At 39.6% G+C, this 20,239-nt stretch overlaps 1 protein-coding gene and 1 long non-coding RNA gene across 10 annotated transcripts in view; both read left to right on the top strand.

Moving 5' to 3' along the window:
* Nucleotides 1-20,188, top strand: part of znf438 (zinc finger protein 438) — a 75,316-nt gene extending 55,128 nt beyond the window's left edge. For 4 of the 5 annotated variants that reach the window (XM_022670389.2, XM_007259661.4, XM_022670388.2 and 1 more), the window contains 3 exons: nucleotides 6,942-7,004; nucleotides 13,867-15,526; nucleotides 16,245-20,188. In XM_022670389.2, coding sequence (XP_022526110.2) covers nucleotides 6,956-7,004; nucleotides 13,867-15,526; nucleotides 16,245-16,839 — 2,304 coding nt within the window. In that variant the 5' untranslated portion in view covers nucleotides 6,942-6,955 and the 3' untranslated portion in view covers nucleotides 16,840-20,188. The remainder of the gene's footprint in view (nucleotides 1-6,941; nucleotides 7,005-13,866; nucleotides 15,527-16,244) is intronic. The other variant, XM_022670390.2, reaches the window with a different exon arrangement.
* LOC125781294 (uncharacterized) overlaps nucleotides 1-20,239 on the top strand; it is a 488,206-nt gene that overhangs the window by 225,203 nt on the left and 242,764 nt on the right. The window lies entirely within an intron of this gene.

The raw sequence follows: 20,239 nt of genomic DNA, 5'->3' as shown, positions 1-20,239 counted from the left end.
AACTGCAAACTAAAACACTTATACAATTAATACACCTAAAGCTTCACAGTAAATAATAGACTATTTTTAAGACTGATCAGCCCTATTATCACGATATGGATTTTTAATATCATGATATTTCTGTGTCACGATATATTGTATACGATATAATATTGCCCACCCCTAATCCAGATATAATTGTGATGTTAAAGATGTATGAAGTGATCAGGTGTAATTGTGGCCCGTTTTCATGGTTTTCTGCTCCTCTACCCTAAGATTCAAAGTGTCGCAAACCAGCAAACCAAACTGTAATTATGTTTTAACATAATTATTAATCTAGCTGGTACTTTTTTAATTCTTCAAAACAGATAATACCATAATTTAGTCTATGTATACCTGTATATTGTAGCCAGAGGTAAGATGAGTGTGTGTGTTGGTGTGCAAGTGTGTAAATGACTTCTTACCAAAACTTTCCTTGATTTTCCTCTGCTCTACTGATTAGGTTGGCTTTCTACTACATTTTAAATAAATGCTTCTGTCGATGAATGCAAACAAATAACAACAGCAATTCTTTTTTTTTTTTGTATAATTTTATTTCTAATTCTTATCCCATTTTCTCCCCAATTTACACAGCCAATTACCCAACCTCCTTATTAGGACTCCCCCATCACTAGTAATCCCCTAACACCAGGAGGGTGAAGATTAATTCATGCCTCCTCCGGAACATCCGCCTCTTTTATTTTCAGTAGCCAGCGCTCTCGGAGGAAAGCGCAGCGACTCTGTTCCGATACATCAGCTCACAGACGCCTTGTGCTGATCAACATCACCCATTCGAGTGATGTGGAGAAAGAATGCCATCTACCCACCCTTAGAGAGCAAGGCCAATTGGTCTCTCTCAGGGCTCTGGTAGCTGATGGCAAGCTACATGAACAGGATTCGAACCGGCGATCGCCTTAGTCCGCTGGACTACTTAGAGCCCTGCAGCATTTCTTTAAAATCTAGTAGAAGGCCAGCCTGGTCAGTAGAGCAGAGCAAAATCAAGTTAACAAACAGCAAATGATCAGGTGTCCTATTACTTCTGACCATGAAGTGTGTAGGTGAGGACACTGTGAAAACCACAGTCTCAGAAAACAGAGGTAGTGGTGAGGAGTGGGTGCTTTACCATACTGGTGCTTGCTGTGGACTGACCCACTTAATGAATACAAATGTCACACAGCACCACGAAAGGTCACTTAAAGGTTTGGTAAGGTGACTCATTTATACACTTAACACACAAACACACAAAAGCACACAAACGCACACATACTTTAACCTTACCTCTGGCTACAATATACAGGTATACATATACTACATCTATACTACATATCCAAGATTCTGTTTGGTATTATCTATTTTGATAACACTTCAAATCATAAAGTAAAGGAGCAGGAAACAGTGAAAAGGGGTCCCAATTATACCTCATCACTTCATGCATCCTCAGCATCACAATTATATCTGGATATAGGCCATAACACATGAACTTTCAAGTGTAAACGACACATTTGACACATTTTTTTTCTTTCTTTTTTTACATTAGACTAGAATCTCTAGTAATAAAACATCTGAAATGTGTGATTGTCTTCTTTAATTTATTTATTTTTTATTTTTTTGAAAAACTATAAAACTATAAAAATTGCCCTAGTGTTCTAAGAGATACATACATACATACATACATACATACTATTTACAGCATCTGTTACTGACTTCATTCAAGCTAAGCATTAAGGGCAGAACACTATAGACTATCATAGCCTGGCAGAATTGGTGCATGATGACGTACACCACAGCTGGTGGGTTATACTGTTGATCTCGATATTGGAATTATATCGTATTGACCAAAATTAAGCAGTGTGTCGTGATGGAATTTTCTATTTTTAGTCCATGTTTTAGTCAATTTTAATGTGATGGAATTGGAATTAGGCAAAATGTGTATTGTTGACGGAGCCCTAGGACTGGTTTGAGAAGCACAATTTCCACGACTCTATAGAACTGTTAATGGATTGTGTCTTAAATGCAGTTCAAATCCTATGTGGTGTAAAACACCTCAGCTCGGTGGTATCACTTGTATACTTGTGTTGTTTTGGCCCAGCTTAGGAATATTGTCATATTTTACCTTAAATAAGTAAATTTTCCATTCTTTTGAGTCCATTGACTTAATTTTCTTTATTGACTTCCAGTCCTGTCTATTTATTTTGTATTTTTTTTAAACGTTGTAAGCTGTCTGCGTCTGCCCTAAAGCCCACCGCTGACCCGGAAGTGCTTGTGGCTTGTGGTCGTGTGCTGATAGACCATTACTTTCGTCTCTTGTTGCGTTCACCACGTCCTGTCCCGCTCTGCACGACATAGGTGGCGCACACTGCATGACTCTTGGCAACTGCATTCCAGAGGTCAAAGTTTAAAGCTTGGATTTATAGCATCCTGTTGGGACTGGACTGAGGAAATGAGGTTCCTTGCCTCAGGATCTTCCAGAAAACAGAAAATCACTGCCTTAAGCAGGTATTAAACGTTATCTGTTGGATTTTCTTGCAGTGTCCCTAAAAAAATCCAACTGTGCTCTAATCACAGCTTTGCCTGTACACTAGGGCTGCAACGATTAATCGATATAATCGACAATATCGATTATTTTAAATTCGTCAACTACAAATTTCATTGTTGATTAATCAATATATTGTAATAGTACCGTATTACACAAAGTACTGGGGACAGAAGAAACTTGATCTGTGTCTCCAAAAGTGAACAAACACAACAGATTACATATTTATTCACTAAATATCAGTACTATCCATGTTTAAACAACATGTGGACATTTACATGCCTTTTAAATCTCATGTTTAGCTGTTTTTCTGTTGTTTTAAGAGATGGACAACATAACAGAAATAATTGTTGACTAATTGACTAATCGAAAAAATTATCATCAGATTAGTCGACTAACAGAATAATCATTAGTTGCAGCCCTACTGTACAACATCATTACATTGCATTGCATTACATTACATTACATTCAGCAGGCGGTTTTATCCAAAGCGACTTACAAATGATGGTAACCATTTAGCAATAGAGGACATAGAAGTTCAAGACAAAAAACATTTTTTGACAGGGCCTAAAGAAAACACAGAAAAATAGTGGGATAGAGGAGGAAAGGAGGCAGAAGAGAAAATGAGGTTATAAGAAGTTAGTTATTTAGTTAGAGGTGTTAGGTGGGTTGGTGCTCTTTTAAGAGCTCTGTCTTCATGAGTTTCTTAGTCAAAATAACAGTTGTGTAGCAACAGAGGAAGCTCTTTTAAATGCAGACTGTAATCAAATGACAGTGAGGCTGGAGGCAGAGTGAGGTAGAGTTACACAATAAACGCACTCAACCAACTACTACTTCACCGGGAAAAATGAGTGCAGCCAAGCCAAGTGCTGAAAAACCTCCTTCTAAAAGCTTGAACTAATTTATGAAACACAAAGTGAATAGAACATTCATTATTAATGGAGAATATAGCAGTGCATGGTAGTTCTCACTATAATGAATATTCAGAGATTGCATCAGTGCAGAAGTGAGCTGAAGCTGGTTGAATCTGCACAGTCAGTGGTGATATTTTTGCTCTATTTTTCTTTCCTTTCAGATGCAGCAAGATTTACTTATTGATTACTTCACATCCTGCATGCCCAGGCAAGCCTGTAGTTTTGAAATTGGAATAGATTTTTCCTTTTACATTGATTGGCTCAGGTGACAGCTAATGACTTAGAGTGTGTGTGTGTGTGTGTGTGTGTCAGTGTGAACTGCTTCTCATGCAGAGAGTCGCGGCTTAGTTAGCCAAGGCTTCAATTCATTTTTATACACTATATGGACAGAAGTATTGGGACACTTACTCATTCATTTTTTGGCCTTCCGAAATCATGTGTATTAAAAAAAGAGTATCTTACTTTTTGGGGTACGTGTATATAGTGTGTGAACGGCTTTTTTTCTACATTTTGGAGCATTGCTGTAAGAGACAGGAAGAACGTTAGCGAGGTCAGGAGTGTTTAATGATCACGACTCCACATCAGCTCCAGCTTCACCCAAATTGTCCCAAATGTATTGAAATATGGAGCACCATCATTCCAGAGAACTCTGGCCCTCTGACCCACAGCAAAATGCTGGTGGGTTTCTCTTGCCCACACTTATAATACTTACAATAATAGCAGAAGGCAAATTAACAGCAAATAATATATAATGTATATATTAAGGCTAAAAACTGTCTTTAACCCTTTGAACCCCAGCCTATTTTGTTGTGTTTTTTGCTCTGTTTTTGTCAGTTCCCCTTTCACTTGTTAGAATGCAGTTATGTTAAAAGACCACATGCTGTTATTATTATTATTTTTTTTTTGTTTGTTTGTTTACTTATTTTTGAATGTACAGACGTCACAAGAGTTTTCTTTTCAATAATAGTTAGATTATAGTTTATATTAATTGAAAGTATAAGGATTTTGATGATAGTTTATTACATGGCTTATTAATGTGACAGAATACATGAGCAGCATCAGGTGAATTTATTTTTCTTGATATTCCCGCCTCTAGGATGCAGATTGCTAAGACCTTGACAGTCATGGCAGGTTCAAAGAGTTTGAGGCTTTTGGGCCAATCTGGACACTACTGGGTTTATTTAAATGTTATTTGATTTCATACCTCATATAAATATTTTGGAAGCACTAGAAGTAATATTGTTGGCTGGAAAAAAAAACACTTATTTACCGTTTTTTATTTATTATTATTATTATTTATTTTATTATTTTTTATTTTTTTGACGAATCGGCGCCAGCAGTGAAGCCATGAGATTAGCGTAGACCCCAGAGTGAAAGTGAACAAGCAGATTATGGTGTTTTGAAACAATAAATGGCATTACAATGAAAGAATGAATGGAAATATGAAGGTAAGCCTATTCCTTAGGTGTATTTCCACAATAGATTCCTCAAAAACACTTCAGTTCAGTGCGGGGTCAGTGCTATTCTTAGAAATAATAGGGTTCCCTGTTTGTCACAATGTATGAATCATGTTGGTGCGTTGACTTATTCCTGGGTAATTAAGCTGTATAATCAATGATTTTTTTTTTATGTAATTTGCGTCAATGGGGAATGGGGTTCTAAGGGTTAACCTTAGATACTGCCAAAAGTAAGTATTAATACTTTGAAACAAAATCTGATCAATACTCAACATACATACACTAAACCTGAATGTCAAAACAAAACAAAAAAGTTTGGTGCTGTGGTCACCCAAAGCTCAATAACATTTAAGGACATAGAAGGCTATCCCATCTAGTCGGAACCAATAGAAGGGCTACTGAGATACCAGTAATGGGAGCATGAAGCTTTGGGCAGTGTTTAGATGGAAACCCTACGTTTGGGTAGTGAGTTTGACACATGATTTCTTCTGCAATCAGCCAATTCAATTAATCAATAAACCTTTATTTAAACTTGACAGAACACTGAGATGGGCCTTGAAAGGTTGCTAACTGCTCTAATGAGACCTTGGTGAAGCAGGCAGGAAAATTCTCCTGAGATTAACTACATAATGTTACATAATCCGAGTCTTATTGTATAAATTCGTGTAATATCACTCTACCGTGTCAAATAATGTACGTATAACTTTCAGTAACGAATGTGTCTGTGCCTCTCAGCTTGTCCAGAAATGCATGTGTAAAGTGTGTCGCTCTTAGAGGTGGCTCAAACACTAATCCCAGGTAGAGCCCAGAAGCAAGAAATCCCTATTTGTGTGTGTGTATGTGTGTGTGTTTAGGTTAGCACTCCATATCTTTAGGTCTATGACTACCTCCCTCTGTCTCTAAGTGAAGGAATACAAAATAAAATGGAGAGATCCTCAGACGCTGATCTTGTTTTCTCCCTGAGTAGTCCTGCTAAAGCGAGAGGCAACAGAGCTTATATACACTCAACACACACACTCATTTCACTGCATGCTGCTACGCTACACACACTGCACCTCAGGAGAGAGAGAGAGAGAGAGAGAGAGAGAGAGAGAGAGAGAGAGAGAGAGTTGTAGCCTCTAGATAAGCAGAATCTGCATTAAGGGAGAACCACGGATGAGTTAAAGCTCAGTCTTGTGGAGAAAAACAAAATCAAAACATGAAAAGCGTAAATAATCTGATCTCTTCTTTCTAGGCTGGGTGAACTTTTAGTAATGTGCATTCTCAAATCTACATGCTCAGCTACTTTTACTGTATTTTTGGAGGGGTTTATCAGTGTTGACTTTAAGAATGGCAGATAAGGGATTAGGAAAGTTAAAGGATTTAGGAGTAGCTGGTAAAGAAAGTGTCTGGTGATGAGGGGGTGCGGTCACGTAACCTCTGGATCTTGAGAGGTCTAGACTCTCTGGGCAGACTGTGTGTGTGTGTGGTTGTGTGTGTGTGTGTGTGTGTGTCTTTATCTTTAGCAGATCCACTCCTTTCATCCCCCCCCAAAGGCCATGGACCACCCCACCCCAAAATACTGCTCCTAAACACTCCAGAGTTGCTATCGCACATCCACAGCTGAGGACCCTCACCTACAGGCCAGAGAACACAGCAATACAAACTAATACACACACACACACACACACACAGTTTCACTATTCCCAGTCACCCCAGGCCCCCCCCACCCCTCGTTTTCCTTTTCTCTATCTTTTCCCTGCTGTTGTTTTTCTACCTTTGAGTCCACGCTAATCTGCAGCCCCATGACATCTGGAATGTCCTCTGGCTCTCTATGGCTGTGTGTGTGTGTGTGTGTGTGTGTGTGTGTATGCTCAAGTGTGTGTGTGTCTGAGTGATAAAGAGTGTTGCCGATGGAGAGACCGACAAACTACACTAAACAAAAACAGACGCAAACAACTCCTGTCAATCACGGCCTGCGTTTCTTTACTTTAATTATACCCCACACGCTGAATTCCTTTGTTGTGTTTGGAATTGCAGAGACAACGGCAGCCATGAAAACCCAGGAGCAGCGGTCCAGTCCCTTGAAATCTCACGTACAAAGTGAGTATGAAGATTATATCCTTCATGTACGTGCTCTCTGCTCAAGCAGTGAATTATAGCTCACAATGGTCCAATATGCTCCTGCAAATTCAAGGAAGCTCTTTGTTTGAAAGAGAACACAAACTAAAAAAAAAACTCACCATGAATATGAATAATATAATGGCTTTGAACTGTGAATTACTTTCACAAGTCTAATACGCAAGTATGCTCGAAACTTCCTGAGGCGGTGTAAATGGGAAACAGCAACAGGAATTGTCTGAAGACGCACAGTGTAAGAAAAAGAAACACATTTATTATAATGTGTGAGGACCTGCTCTACTCCTGATACTGCAAACTGTCAGCCTTTTTTGTTTTAAAAGTTTCAAGAGACCTTGACAAAAACCTAGAAGCATTTATATGATATGACTGTAATGGAGTAGTACAATTACAAATATACTTTTTGTCAAAAGTTTTGTTAGACATTTTTATAGAACTTTTAGGGCAACAAAATGTATAATTTTTTATGTTAAAGTGGCAGTCTGTATTATTTTGTTTCTAAACTGAAAGCACATGCATTTCTGAGTGGAGAAGGGACAGAATATTGTGTTTTATGGTACCAGTGTGCTGGAACGACCATCCCTGCTAAGCCTAATATACTCATTTAAAAAACTGGGGTATCGGTCGCTTTTTGTGGGAGTTCTTCTGGCCACATCAGGCGTCTTTATGTACTTATGTCGTGCGTACAGCCTCTAAAATAAGATCCGGCTCAGTTTTACTGAACGCGAGTGGCTGGTGGAGCAATGGAGACTTCAGAAGGGGAAACTCAGAGCTCAGTAGCTTATTTATCCATCTCTCTCTCTCTTTCTGACTGGACATAACCTGAAATCGGATTAATCCACTCTAAAAGGAGACCGCATCACACCCGCCCAGTTTAAAATGATTCAACTAATGTTGGGTTATTCAGTCATAAGTGGACAGAACAAAGTACAGGTGTAAAATGTGCAATGCTTTTTTTAGGAAACTTCATAATCCAATGAGAATCTCAATGCAGCCTCAACAGCAAAGCACCACCCTCATTTACTGAGTCACTGCACTGCCAAAACACACATACTATTGTGAGACTTCACTATCTACTATCCACCTAATGGATAAAGATGATACCTGCAGATTGATGGTCAGCAAAACTTAGTGTCTCATTTTGATTTGTGTTGTGCACAGAAAACTTGAAGCCCCTCTTCCAGTGAAAATTTTGTGAGAAATTCACTAATGTTCTACACCAATAGGAGTCCTTGGGCAAGACTCCTAATACTCCATTTGCCCAGATCTAAGGAGGGTTTTTAGATTGGTGAAGCTCTTCCCAGTCATCATATTTTTTTACACATGGGTGAGAAACACACATTCGTTCGCACACAAATTTACTAAATAAACACACACACACACACACACACACACACACACACACACTACCCACACACACACCCATACCCAGACACGTGTTCTGACCATAACTCCTCCAGTAACATAAACACCAGGCAGTCACCTTTGAACTCCTCACCTCTCACCTGCTAATCTATCTAGCTGCTCTGGCTCAGTGCATATCTGACCACAGCTAAAAATAAATCCTTATGTCTTTCTCTTCATATAATCTGCAGCTCTGCTGCTCCGCTTTTAAGTTCAGCCCTATTTCAATCCTGTTTTAAAAACCTGCAGAGAGCTGATTCAGACAGTTGTATTTTTTACTGCTTTTCTTTATATATTCTTTACAGATTTATTGAATATGTTTGGTTGTTCTTTAATGTATAAATAGTAAGTATATGCATTTGAGGTTGAGGCATATAAAAAGAAATGCTAAACACAGGTACTTGCAACAACACAGCAACACAAGGCCTGTTTTTTCATATTGTGTGTTATAAAATATTTTGTAGTATTCCTGTTAATATATTTGTGCCATTTCGCACACCTGTGGCTATAAATCATTAATATAAAAATGATTTGCTTAATAATAAAAATGTTAGAGGGGTTAATGCAAGGCCTCACTTCTCGGTTACCTTTTCGTGTAAACACTGCAACGCCACATAGACCATTTCTTTTCTTCCTCTTCTCTCCTCGGCCCAAGTCACAGCTGAGCTGGAATCAACTGCCCAAAAACAGTTCAAGTATTCCACAGCCTGTGTGAGCGGGGAAAGTGCCAAGGGGGCACTGTCAAAATAATCCTGCCTAACCTCGCTCCAGGTGTCAACCCTAGAATCTGAAAGATAGAGAGAGAGACACCAGCCAGATATAGAAAGAGAGAGAGAAACAGAGAGAAAGAAACACAGGGAGTGAAACAGAGACAGAGAGACACCGGGAGAGAAACAGAGACGGAGAGACACAGGGAGAGAAACAGAGACCGAGAGACACAGGGAGAGAAACAGAGACCGAGAGACACAGGGAGAGAAACAGAGACCGAGAGACACAGGGAGAGAAACAGAGACGGAGAGACACCGGGAGAGAAACAGAGACGGAGAGACACCGGGAGAGAAACAGAGACGGAGAGACACCGGGAGAGAAACAGAGACGGAGAGACACCGGGAGAGAAACAGAGACGGAGAGACACCGGGAGAGAAACAGAGACGGAGAGACACCGGGAGAGAAACAGAGACGGAGAGACACCGGGAGAGAAACAGAGACGGAGAGACACCGGGAGAGAAACAGAGACGGAGAGACACAGGGAGAGAAACAGAGACCGAGAGACACAGGGAGAGAAACAGAGACCGAGAGACACAGGGAGAGAAACAGAGACCGAGAGACACAGGGAGAGAAACAGAGACCGAGAGACACAGGGAGAGAAACAGAGACCGAGAGACACAGGGAGAGAAACAGAGACCGAGAGACACAGGGAGAGAAACAGAGACCGAGAGACACAGGGAGAGAAACAGAGACCGAGAGACACAGGGAGAGAAACAGAGACCGAGAGACACAGGGAGAGAAACAGAGACCGAGAGACACAGGGAGAGAAACAGAGACCGAGAGACACAGGGAGAGAAACAGAGACCGAGAGACACAGGGAGAGAAACAGAGACCGAGAGACACAGGGAGAGAAACAGAGACAGAGAGACACAGGGAGAGAAACAGAGACAGAGAGACACAGGGAGAGAAACAGAGACAAGGGGACACGGAGAGAAACAGAGACCGAGAGACACAGGGAGATAAACAGAGACGGAGAGACACAGGGAGAAAAACAGAAACGGAGAGACACTGGGAGAGAAACAGAGACCGAGAGACACAGGGAGAGAAACAGAGACCGAGAGACACAGGGAGAGAAACAGAGACCGAGAGACAGAGGGAGAGAAACAGAGACTGAGAGACAGAGGGAGATAAACAGAGACCGAGAGACACAGGGAGATAAACAGAGACGGAGAGACACAGGGAGAAAAACAGAAACGGAGAGACACTGGGAGAGAAACAGAGACCGAGAGACACAGGGAGAGAAACAGAGACCGAGAGACACAGGGAGAGAAACAGAGACCGAGAGACACAGGGAGAGAAACAGAGACCGAGAGACACAGGGAGAGAAACAGAGACCGAGAGACACAGGGAGATAAACAGAGACCGAGAGACACAGGGAGATTACATTACATTTGGCAGACGCTTTTGTCCAAAGCGACTTACAATAGTCAAGTACAATGTAAAATAAGTTTAAAGGTAAAACATCTTTGGATAGGGATAAAAGGAGGTCAAAGGGGAATAATAGGATAGAGGAATGAAGGAGGGGAAGAAGGAAATGAGGTTAGAAGTAGTTAGTGTGTTAGAGGTGTTAAGAGAGTAAGTGCTCTTTGAAGAGCTCTGTCTTCAGGAGTTTCTTAAAGATAGCGAGAGATTCTCCTGATCTGGTAGTGGAGGGTAGTTTGTTCCACCATTGGGGAACTCTGTATGAGAACAGTCTGGATTGCTTTGTGTGAATGTTTGGCAAAGCGAGGCGACGTTCATTGGAGGAGCGCAGCGGCCGGGAGGTAGCGTAAGCCTTCAGGAGTGAGTGCAGGTAGGAAGGAGCCTGTTCTGTCATCACCTTGTAGGCGATTGTAAGAGCTTTGAATTTGATGCGAGCATCAACTGGTAGCCAATGGAGCTCAATGAGCAGCGGGGTGACATGTGCCCGTTTTGGCTGGTTGAAGACCAGACGTGCTGCTGCGTTCTGGATCATCTGGAGTGGTTTTACTACACAGGCCGGGAGGCCAGTTAGCAGGGCATTGCAGTAGTCGAGGCGTGAGATGACGACCGCTTGCACCAGGAGTTGGGTGGCCTGTTGCGTCAAGAACGGTCTAATTTTTCGGATGTTATAGAGCGCAAAGCGGCAGGACCGAGCAACCGAGGCCACATGGTGCGTGAAGGAGAGTTGGTCATCAACCATAACACCCAGGTTCCTAGCAACCTTTGTCGGTGAGAGAGAGAGAGAGTCGATACTTATAGAGAAGTTGTGTTGAAAAGATGGTTTTGCTGGTAAAAGATGGTTTTGCTGGTAAAAGATGGTTTTGCTGGTAAAAGATGGTTTTGCTGGTATACAGAGTCTCTGATAAACAGAGACGGAGAGACACAGGAGGAGAAACAGAAACGGAGAGACACAGGGAGAGAAACAGAAACTGAGAGACACAGGGAGAGAAACAGAGACCGAGAGACACAGGGAGAGAAACAGAGACCGAGAGACACAGGGAGAGAAACAGAGACCGAGATACATGGGGAGAAACAGACAGAAAGAGACTTGCAGAAAGAAAGAGACAGAGGAAGAGAGGAACAGAGAGTGAGAGGAAAACAGAGAGAAAGTCAGAGACAAAGACAGATAGAGAGACACAGGGAGAGACAGAGAGAGAGAAAAACAGAGACAGAAAGAGAGTGTAATGAATGTCTAATTTAAATGTAGCTAATTATTTATGTAGATGTGAATTGTTTGTTATAACTGATCAATTGTTCTTCTTTCTTTTTTTTCTTCAATTAATCATTTAATTATTTAATGCTTTGGCAATACTACAATTAACTATGGTCATGCCAATAAAGCTTCTTTGAACTGAATTGAATTGAATTGAATTGAGAGTGACAGAGAGAGAGAGAGATAAAAAGAGAGATGCAGAGAGAAAGAGAAAGTGTTGGTGCTGCACGATATAGCTGAAAATGTACCTTTCCTTGTAGTTCTTAATTTCTGTCTATGCAATAATATTTAAATATCAATACAATTGTCAAAAAATGCACCATATAATACAAAGTAATGTCAGGAAATGCTGTAAAAAAAATGTATTTTAAAATATCAGAAAAAAATCATAGCGCAGTTATTGAAACATTTTGTATTGTGATATATATTGATTTAGAATTTCCAGCCCTAGTGTGTGTCTCTGTGGGTCTGTTTCTGTCTATGATTGTAATATCTCCAATCAATTTTACAGAAAATAAAGTACATTTAACTACGTGTTTAGCTGACCAATAAAAAGATTAATAAAGTGTAATAAAGTGGTCGTTCATGGTGGATGAAAAAATTCTGCTAACTGTTCTTTATTAAAGCACAGTTTGTAGGCAGCTTTCTATTCTCTGTGAGTAGTTTTGTGGCTATTTTTCATATTAGAATTGCTTTAGTCCTGCTTTAGGCAGTCCCCAAAGGCAGTGTATGAGCGTGTGCATGAGTTTGCCACTTACTGAGCAACCACATGAATGAGGAATGCGTGTAGGGTCCATATCAAAGAGCCCCAGCCTTTGGCCCAAAGTAGTATAGGAATTTGTGAAAGTGAGAGTGTGAAATACACAGCCAGTCAAAAGAAAAAGGCATTTGCATGTTAAGTGTTCTGTTGAGTGTGCTTTAATGGGATATATTTCTTTTACTTTGCTGAATAAATAGAGTAATGATTTATAATGCCCACCAGACAATGCAGAATCCTCTAATGTTCGTTAAAGTGATGGACCAAGTTGAGAAATGACTGCTTTCTGGTAATTTTATAGATGTCCATATCAAGCGATACAGTCACCAGATTTAAATTCATTAAGAACTCATTGAAATTATGTTGAGAAATGTGTGAGCAGCTTTATTCTGAACTCTATAGGAAGCCGAGAGACAGTGGTGTAAAATGTGGGAAGCTCAATTGGTTGTGGAGTTATGTAATGGTGTATCAGGATGCATAACCTGTATATAATGGTATATAGTGATGTATACGCAGTTACAGATTGTATATAATGGTTTATAGCAGTGTGTACCCAGTTACAGATTGTATGTAATAGTTTATAGGAATGTGTACCTAGTTTCAGATTGTATATAATGGTCTATATAGGTGTATACCTAGTTTTAGATTGTATATAATGGTGTGTATAGGTGTGTTCCTAGTTTTAGAATGTACATAATGGTGTATATAGGTGTATAACTGTTTAAAATAATATGTAATGGTTGTATATAGATAAATGTAGTCAAAGGGTTGTAAGTAAGTGTGTATATGGATGCATGGCTATATAAGGGTAAATGGGGATGTTTAACTAGTTAAAGGTTTTATATAATGATATATCGGGATGTACATGTAATTAGAGATTGTATATAATGGTGTATATATAGATGCTTAATTGATTACATATTTAATGTATGAGTTTTTAGGGATGTAAACTTGCCAAAAGTTTGTTTTAAATAGTGTTCAGGTATGTTTAACATATAAAAAAAAGTGTGTAATGGCAAATAGGAATATATACATGACCTAAGTATTGTATAAAATTGTGTATAGGGATGTATGACTGGTTGAAGATGTGCAATAAGGATGTTTAGGATCTATGGGAGGTTATGAGGCAGTAGCAAAGAATGCAGGCTTCAGTTTTTCTAGATGGTATCATTTATGTAAGAAAATATTATGATTTTGACACTTAACTATTTAATTTTCAACAGGTGATCCCCGTCTCATGGCACAGATGAAGCCCCTTCATTTTCGCAGCATTGCACCTAAAGCCCCAATGGTGGCTTCAACTTCTACAGTGCTGTCCCACCAACCACCCCCTGCCCTTCCAGAACCATCCACAGCTGTGAGCCCCAAGTCCATCATTGTACCTGCACAGAAATATGCCCTCATGCAAGTGGCAGGACAAGGAGGTTCTTTCTCACTGGTGGCTGTACCTCAGACACCACAACCTCCTCCTCCACAACCGCCACCACCTCAACAGCAGCAAATCCAGAAGAACCTAAAGCTACCTATTCCTAGATACCAGCCAATTCGATGCAAGAGAACCCTGGAAAAAGCCAGTGGAACAGCTCAGACTACATGCTCATCTGCGGTGAAAGTAAAATCTGAGAGTCCAGAACAGTCATCTGAACTGATCTTGAGGACAGACTCTGTCTGTCAGACTAAAGTTTTGTTACCAGAGAGTGCTGTCCTGTATCCAGGGTCACAGACACAGAAACCTATTAAACCTATCGAAAGACGAGTGGATTCTCTCAGCAACCTCAGCTATCCCACTATAGCCACCACAGCTACAATCGTTGCTCCTGTGGCTAACAACTCGCCCATCAAAGCCCAGGTAGAACGTGCAGTCTCTGCACCAAGTGCTATTACTGTCCTCTCCCCCACTATCTTCAGTAAACCAGTGCAGATTATTCGCTCTCCCCCCAAGGGTAAGCTCCCAATCCTGCCCTATGCCAAGGTGAAGAACTCTCTTTTGCCATCTACTGGTCTTGTCAGTGCCCAGCCCCCAGGGAAGAGTGCGTCAATTCAGGCCAAAAACCTGATCCTAAAAAGCCCGCTGGACATCAAAGCCAAGACCGTAGACTCTAGCAGCAAGAGCAGTCGCCTCAGCCAAGATTCAGATGCCACCCAGTGCAAGAAACCACCTGACAAGAAGCGAGGAAGAAAGCGGAAAACCATGGAGGATGTTCTAGCCTTCGAGGCGAGAAAGAAGAGATCGCTGACGTTCTTCCGTGGGAGAGTACCAGATAAACCACCACCTGGAACTCTGGCTTTTTCCTCTCAGAACAAGGTTGTGGACATTTCAAAGAAGTACCGCACCATTCGTCCAAAGCCTGTTTTAGTGATGGAAACAACTGTCCCTCAACTTGTACCTCTTCCCTCTATGCCAGCCTCTGAGAACGTTGACCAGGAGGTCGTCATGAGGCAGCAGATCCCAGGAAAACCTATAAGTATTACTCGGCCAAGCTTAGTGACCGTACAACCCCCTGGCCAGCAGCCTGTGGCTGAAGCCACAAGTGGCAGCAAGTCCACAAGCAACCATCCACGCGCACTCCACCGATGTCCTACCTGTAGTAGGTGTTTCCAGTTTAAGCATCATCTGCAAAGTCATTTGAACAGCCACAATAACCTGAGACCGTATGGTTGCCCAGTGTGCAGGAAGGCCTATGCTCATTCGGGAAGCTTGAGTACACATATGAAGCTGCACCATGCAGAAGGAAGGCCAAGGAAGAGCCTTCGCTGTGAATTCTGCGAGAAAGCTTTTGGCTATGTTGGCGTGTATTTCAGCCACCTCAGAGAGGTGCACAGGGTTATACTCACCGTGGAGCCATCCATCAGCCAGCACGAGGAGAATACTCCAATAGAAGGGTAAGCGATTGATTATACATTGAAGTTAGTAATTGATGTTTTTAAGGTACATGGTGAGGTACAATGTAGGTGCAGTTTTATATCAGTGCAGCACCCAATAATGTGCTATTTTCATAACAATGAAAGAGCTGTAGTCAGCAATTGTGTACCAGAAAAGTCCTCCAATGTAGGAGGTCCACAAGAAGGTGACCAATCAATGACAGAAGGAAAGAAATAAAAAGAAAAATTTGGGCAAAGGCCAAATACCAATTATCAAAGGTTTTCATTCATTTTTGTCTCGCATTTTAAAATATTATTTAACACTTAACATCAGAATCAGAATTGCTTTTGTCACATTGTCACAAGTACCAGTAAAATTAGCCATCAACTCATCCATACAATAACATACAAGGGGGAAACAGGACAGGACAGAAAGACAGGGTAAGCCGCAGCGTGTGCATGCACAGCCAACTTTTTTAATATCCAAGCAGACAAACCAAAAAAAAAAAAACATTTACCTGAGCAGTGCTATTTTAATTAAGAATTTACTTCAGTAGTCACAAATCTATCGCAGCAGTGCAATTTTAGTCATACATTTACCGCAATAGTGCTACTTAAGTCACATGTGACTGAAATATACTCATAACAGGCAGTTGTTTTTTTTTTCTCGTATTTGCCAAAATGTGATGCATCCTTAAATAAAACTGGTATTTCATGTTTTTTATCTGATGTATTTCAGGTGTACAGACACTGAGGAGCAGACGTCAGAGCAGCACGTGGACCCGGTGGAACTGCAGATCAAATGTGGCCGCTGCCAGGCCATCACACCCACCTTCGCTGACATGAAGCTGCATTTGCTTTATGTCCACGGAGAGGAAGTGCAGGTTCGTCTGAAGGAGGGGGCCGTGCACGGAGGCCGCGAGGCCGAGGACGAGCTGGTCAAGCACGCGGCCCACTACTGGAGGCAGCTGAACGAGCGGCGTAACCTGGTGCGCTGTGGGAACTGTGACGAGGAGTTCTTCTCCTTCTCCAAACTCAAACGCCACCTGAACTCCCACCACCAGGGGGGGACAGAGAGTCCAAAGGAGGAGCAGGAACAGGAGCAGGAACAGGACCAAGGTAAAGAGCACACTTCTGGGGGAACAGCTAGGGGTGTTACCCTCAGAGCAGGTGCGCAGTTTAATTGCATCCTGTGCAGTGAGGTTTTGGACAGGAAGCAGGACGTTCTGGAGCACTGGCAGGAACGTCACAACTGTGAAAACCCTGCCGTGCTGTGGGAAGTACTGGAATCGAGGGGATGTGGCCCTTTTTTGCAACCTAAAGTAGCATCGTAAGAAAGGTATTTCAGCAAGTTCTCCATTAATGTTAATGATAAACGGCAGCACAGGAAAATAAAAAAACAAAACAAAATCATCAGTGGAGCTTTTTTATTATTATTTCTTTTGTATCATTTTCTTGCTTTTTGCGCTGTGTTTTGATATTGACTTTTTTGTATTTAATTTATAAGGTTTCCTTTTTGATTTATCCATTTTTTTAAAGTCATGTTGATTTTGTTTCTTTATACAGGACAGAACATTAGAGTCTTAGAGAATAAGATTCTGAAACAGTATATTAGGATTGCAACTGTGTTAAGCCTTTACATTGTACCACTAAGGCTGTGTTCACATTACAAGCCTGATTTTTTTTTTTTCAATTCAGATTTTTTTTGTCTCTCTCTATCGGCTGTCTATTTACAGGGGTTGGGCAATGAAACTGAAACACCTGTCATTTTAGTGTGGGAAGTTTCATGGCTAAATTGGACCAGCCTGGTGGCCAGCATATCACCTAAAAGAATGAACCACATCCAACAGGATTAACTGTGGATGCAAGAAGAAGCTGTCTGAAAGGGATGTTTGGGTGCTAACCTGGATTGTATCAAAAAAACATAAAACCACAGCTGCCCAAATCACGGCAGAATTCAATGTGCACCTCAACTCTCCTGTTTACACCAGAACTGTCTGTTGCGACAATAAATTATTGTGGTCTAAAACCAGGTGTTTCAGTTTCATTGTCCAGCCACTGTATCTATTTGGACTGTTCACATTCGTAGAATCATATGTAAGTTTCTGCCTGTAATGTGGATAAATCTGTCCATTTGCCAGATTTATTGCTGAATTATTACTCCCTGCCAGAATCTGATTCCTCGTAAATGATTTTTTTGTAATTTAAAACTTATTTATTGTTTATTTATAAACTTATACCACTAGATTTTGGCATGTAATCTGTTGTGCCCATGCATTGTGATGGATTCTTTCAGGAAGTCAAAATTTTGCATACGCAGCATCAGTAATGCATGCTTACAAGCGAAAACACATACAAAATCTAACCTGATCTGATTGTTCACATTCATGTTTTTGCCGTGTCCATGAATTGAATGCGTTGAATCTGATTTAAGACCACATATGAAAGTAAATCAAATCATTAGATATGATCTTTTTAATTCTGTGTCTAAACAGATCAGGCATTAAGACAAAAAACTGTATTTGAGTCACTTAAGCTTGGTAATGTGAACACAGCCTAAATGAATTATTCAACAAAAAGTGCTAACGTTAAAAACTGGTGCGTCATACTAACTTACTGTCGAATTTTACTGTTAAATTTAGGACTAGGATTAAGAAAAATCTATAGTAACCTTACTCAATTTAGTTGAACAGTGATGATTGTAATATGGTGCTAATATAAAACTTCATTCAAAGCCTCTATATCCCTCGTCCCAAAACCGGACTTGGTCTGTGGACTTTTCAGAGATGTTACTGTAAGAGATATTCTAAAACTAATATAGATACATATATATCTGTTCTAAAGAAACACATGCGTGTGTGTGTGTATGAGCAAAAGTGTGTTCTAGGTGTTCATTGCTGTGTTTTGGCTTTTGAAAGACGTTTTTCACAGTGAAATGTGTAAATTTATTTAAATAGTCTCGTGAAAAATATAAATAACAGGGTAACTGAATGTACCTGGAATGTTTTATAGTCCTACCGAACATTATATATATAAATAAATATATAAAATAGATTATAGATTATATTTCTCTGGCTACATATATGGACATAGATATATTCTATAGAATCTATATCTTTGCAAAGAATACATGCCATAAAAAAACCCATCTGTTATATTTTAAATTTTATTTCTTTCTTCAAGAGAAAATCATTTTAAAGATGTAAAAAATCAAATGTAATTTTGATTTTAAATCAGCTTATCTTCAGGTCTTGGTATGTACATTAATACCGTATTGCTTTTTGTCAATTTTTGGACCCAGATCCAGTTTGATCCCTCTAATTCAAACACTTGTCAATGGGGAAGCTTTATTATATATTTTACAATGTCAAGTTTGGGATTATTATATATTATATATTCAGAAAATGGTAATCAAGGTTATAAAGGCAAGAAAGGTCTTTTACCAGCATCTATGTTCCTGCGCGCATGAAAAATACAAGGAAACATCTCCAAGTTATTGGTAAATATTAGTTATTTAGGCTAACACATACATAACATGTATAAGCATTGAATATTGTGTTCAAAAAGTGTTTATGGCACAAAAGGTCGATAAAACGATAAAAGATTAAATATTTGACCAAATTAGACCAGATTAGATTTGACCTTTTATATATATTATATATAAATATATTAGATATTGATATTAGATATGAAACATCCTTCCAAGAATTGGCCTAATTCCAAGCTTTTTTATGTCAGTTTTATATGGTTTATTTTATTTTATGCACAATTTTCAATTGGAGATAGGAGATGCATTCAACATTCATGTCTACAATCACATGTATTGTTTGTGAAATAATAAAAATATTATTATTATTATTATTAATAATAATAATAATAATAATAATAATAATAATAACTCACAGTACTTTCATTTTTCTGTTTTGTTCACCACTGTTTTTGTTTTATACATAGCTATTAAATCTAAACTTTAGATTACAGGTGTCAAAATCTGTTATAGAAAGGCTAAATGGTGTGTTTATATCTGCCATATATATCATTACTTGTGAAAGGTCCATTGTAGCTGTGTCAAAAGTTAAACACATTTCTTGTTAATTATAAGGGATGTAATATCATCTAATCATAAATCTGCTCACAAATACTTGCATATAAACTGATAAACACCTTTTATGCACACAGTTCAATGCTTGCACATGTTAAAGTTTCTGAGAGGTAACTTTTTAAAAAGGTTCATTTTTTTGTATCTGACAATCTAAAATTTTAGATTTAGAGAAATGTTTGAGTTAAATGTTTAAGATGCTCTTTTGTTGACCTGTACCTGTGGTGGATTCCCTGCAAAGCTGACCTGCAATCTTTTTTTTTTTTTTTTCTTTGCTTAAACTGAACAAGTTGTCAATTATTGCCATGTATTGACCAGTTCTGAAAATGTATTTTAACAGAATTGTGAGAATGTACACAAAACCTTGTCTAAAATCGACAACAATATGTTTTTTACAACAGATGATAATTTACATGGTACTGAAGATCATGTCCTCTTGTTCACTGTGATGATTATTACATAAGCTTGTTGTATGTGGCCTAACTCAGTACTGATGAAGCTCTGCTCTCGTCTTAAACTAGTGAAGAGAATCCTGTATAACTGATCGGTGCCTAAATAAAATAAAAAAAAAACAATGAGTAAAACTCTGCCTCTACTGCGTTCATTCTTTTTTTTTTTCATTTTGTGTAAGATCA

The sequence above is a fragment of the Astyanax mexicanus genome, chromosome 15 (assembly GCF_023375975.1).
Source record: "Astyanax mexicanus isolate ESR-SI-001 chromosome 15, AstMex3_surface, whole genome shotgun sequence".
NCBI classification, from domain to species: domain Eukaryota; kingdom Metazoa; phylum Chordata; class Actinopteri; order Characiformes; family Acestrorhamphidae; genus Astyanax; species Astyanax mexicanus.
The sequence above is the reverse complement of the archived record's forward strand: the minus strand, read 5'-3'. Positions and strand labels throughout refer to the sequence as shown.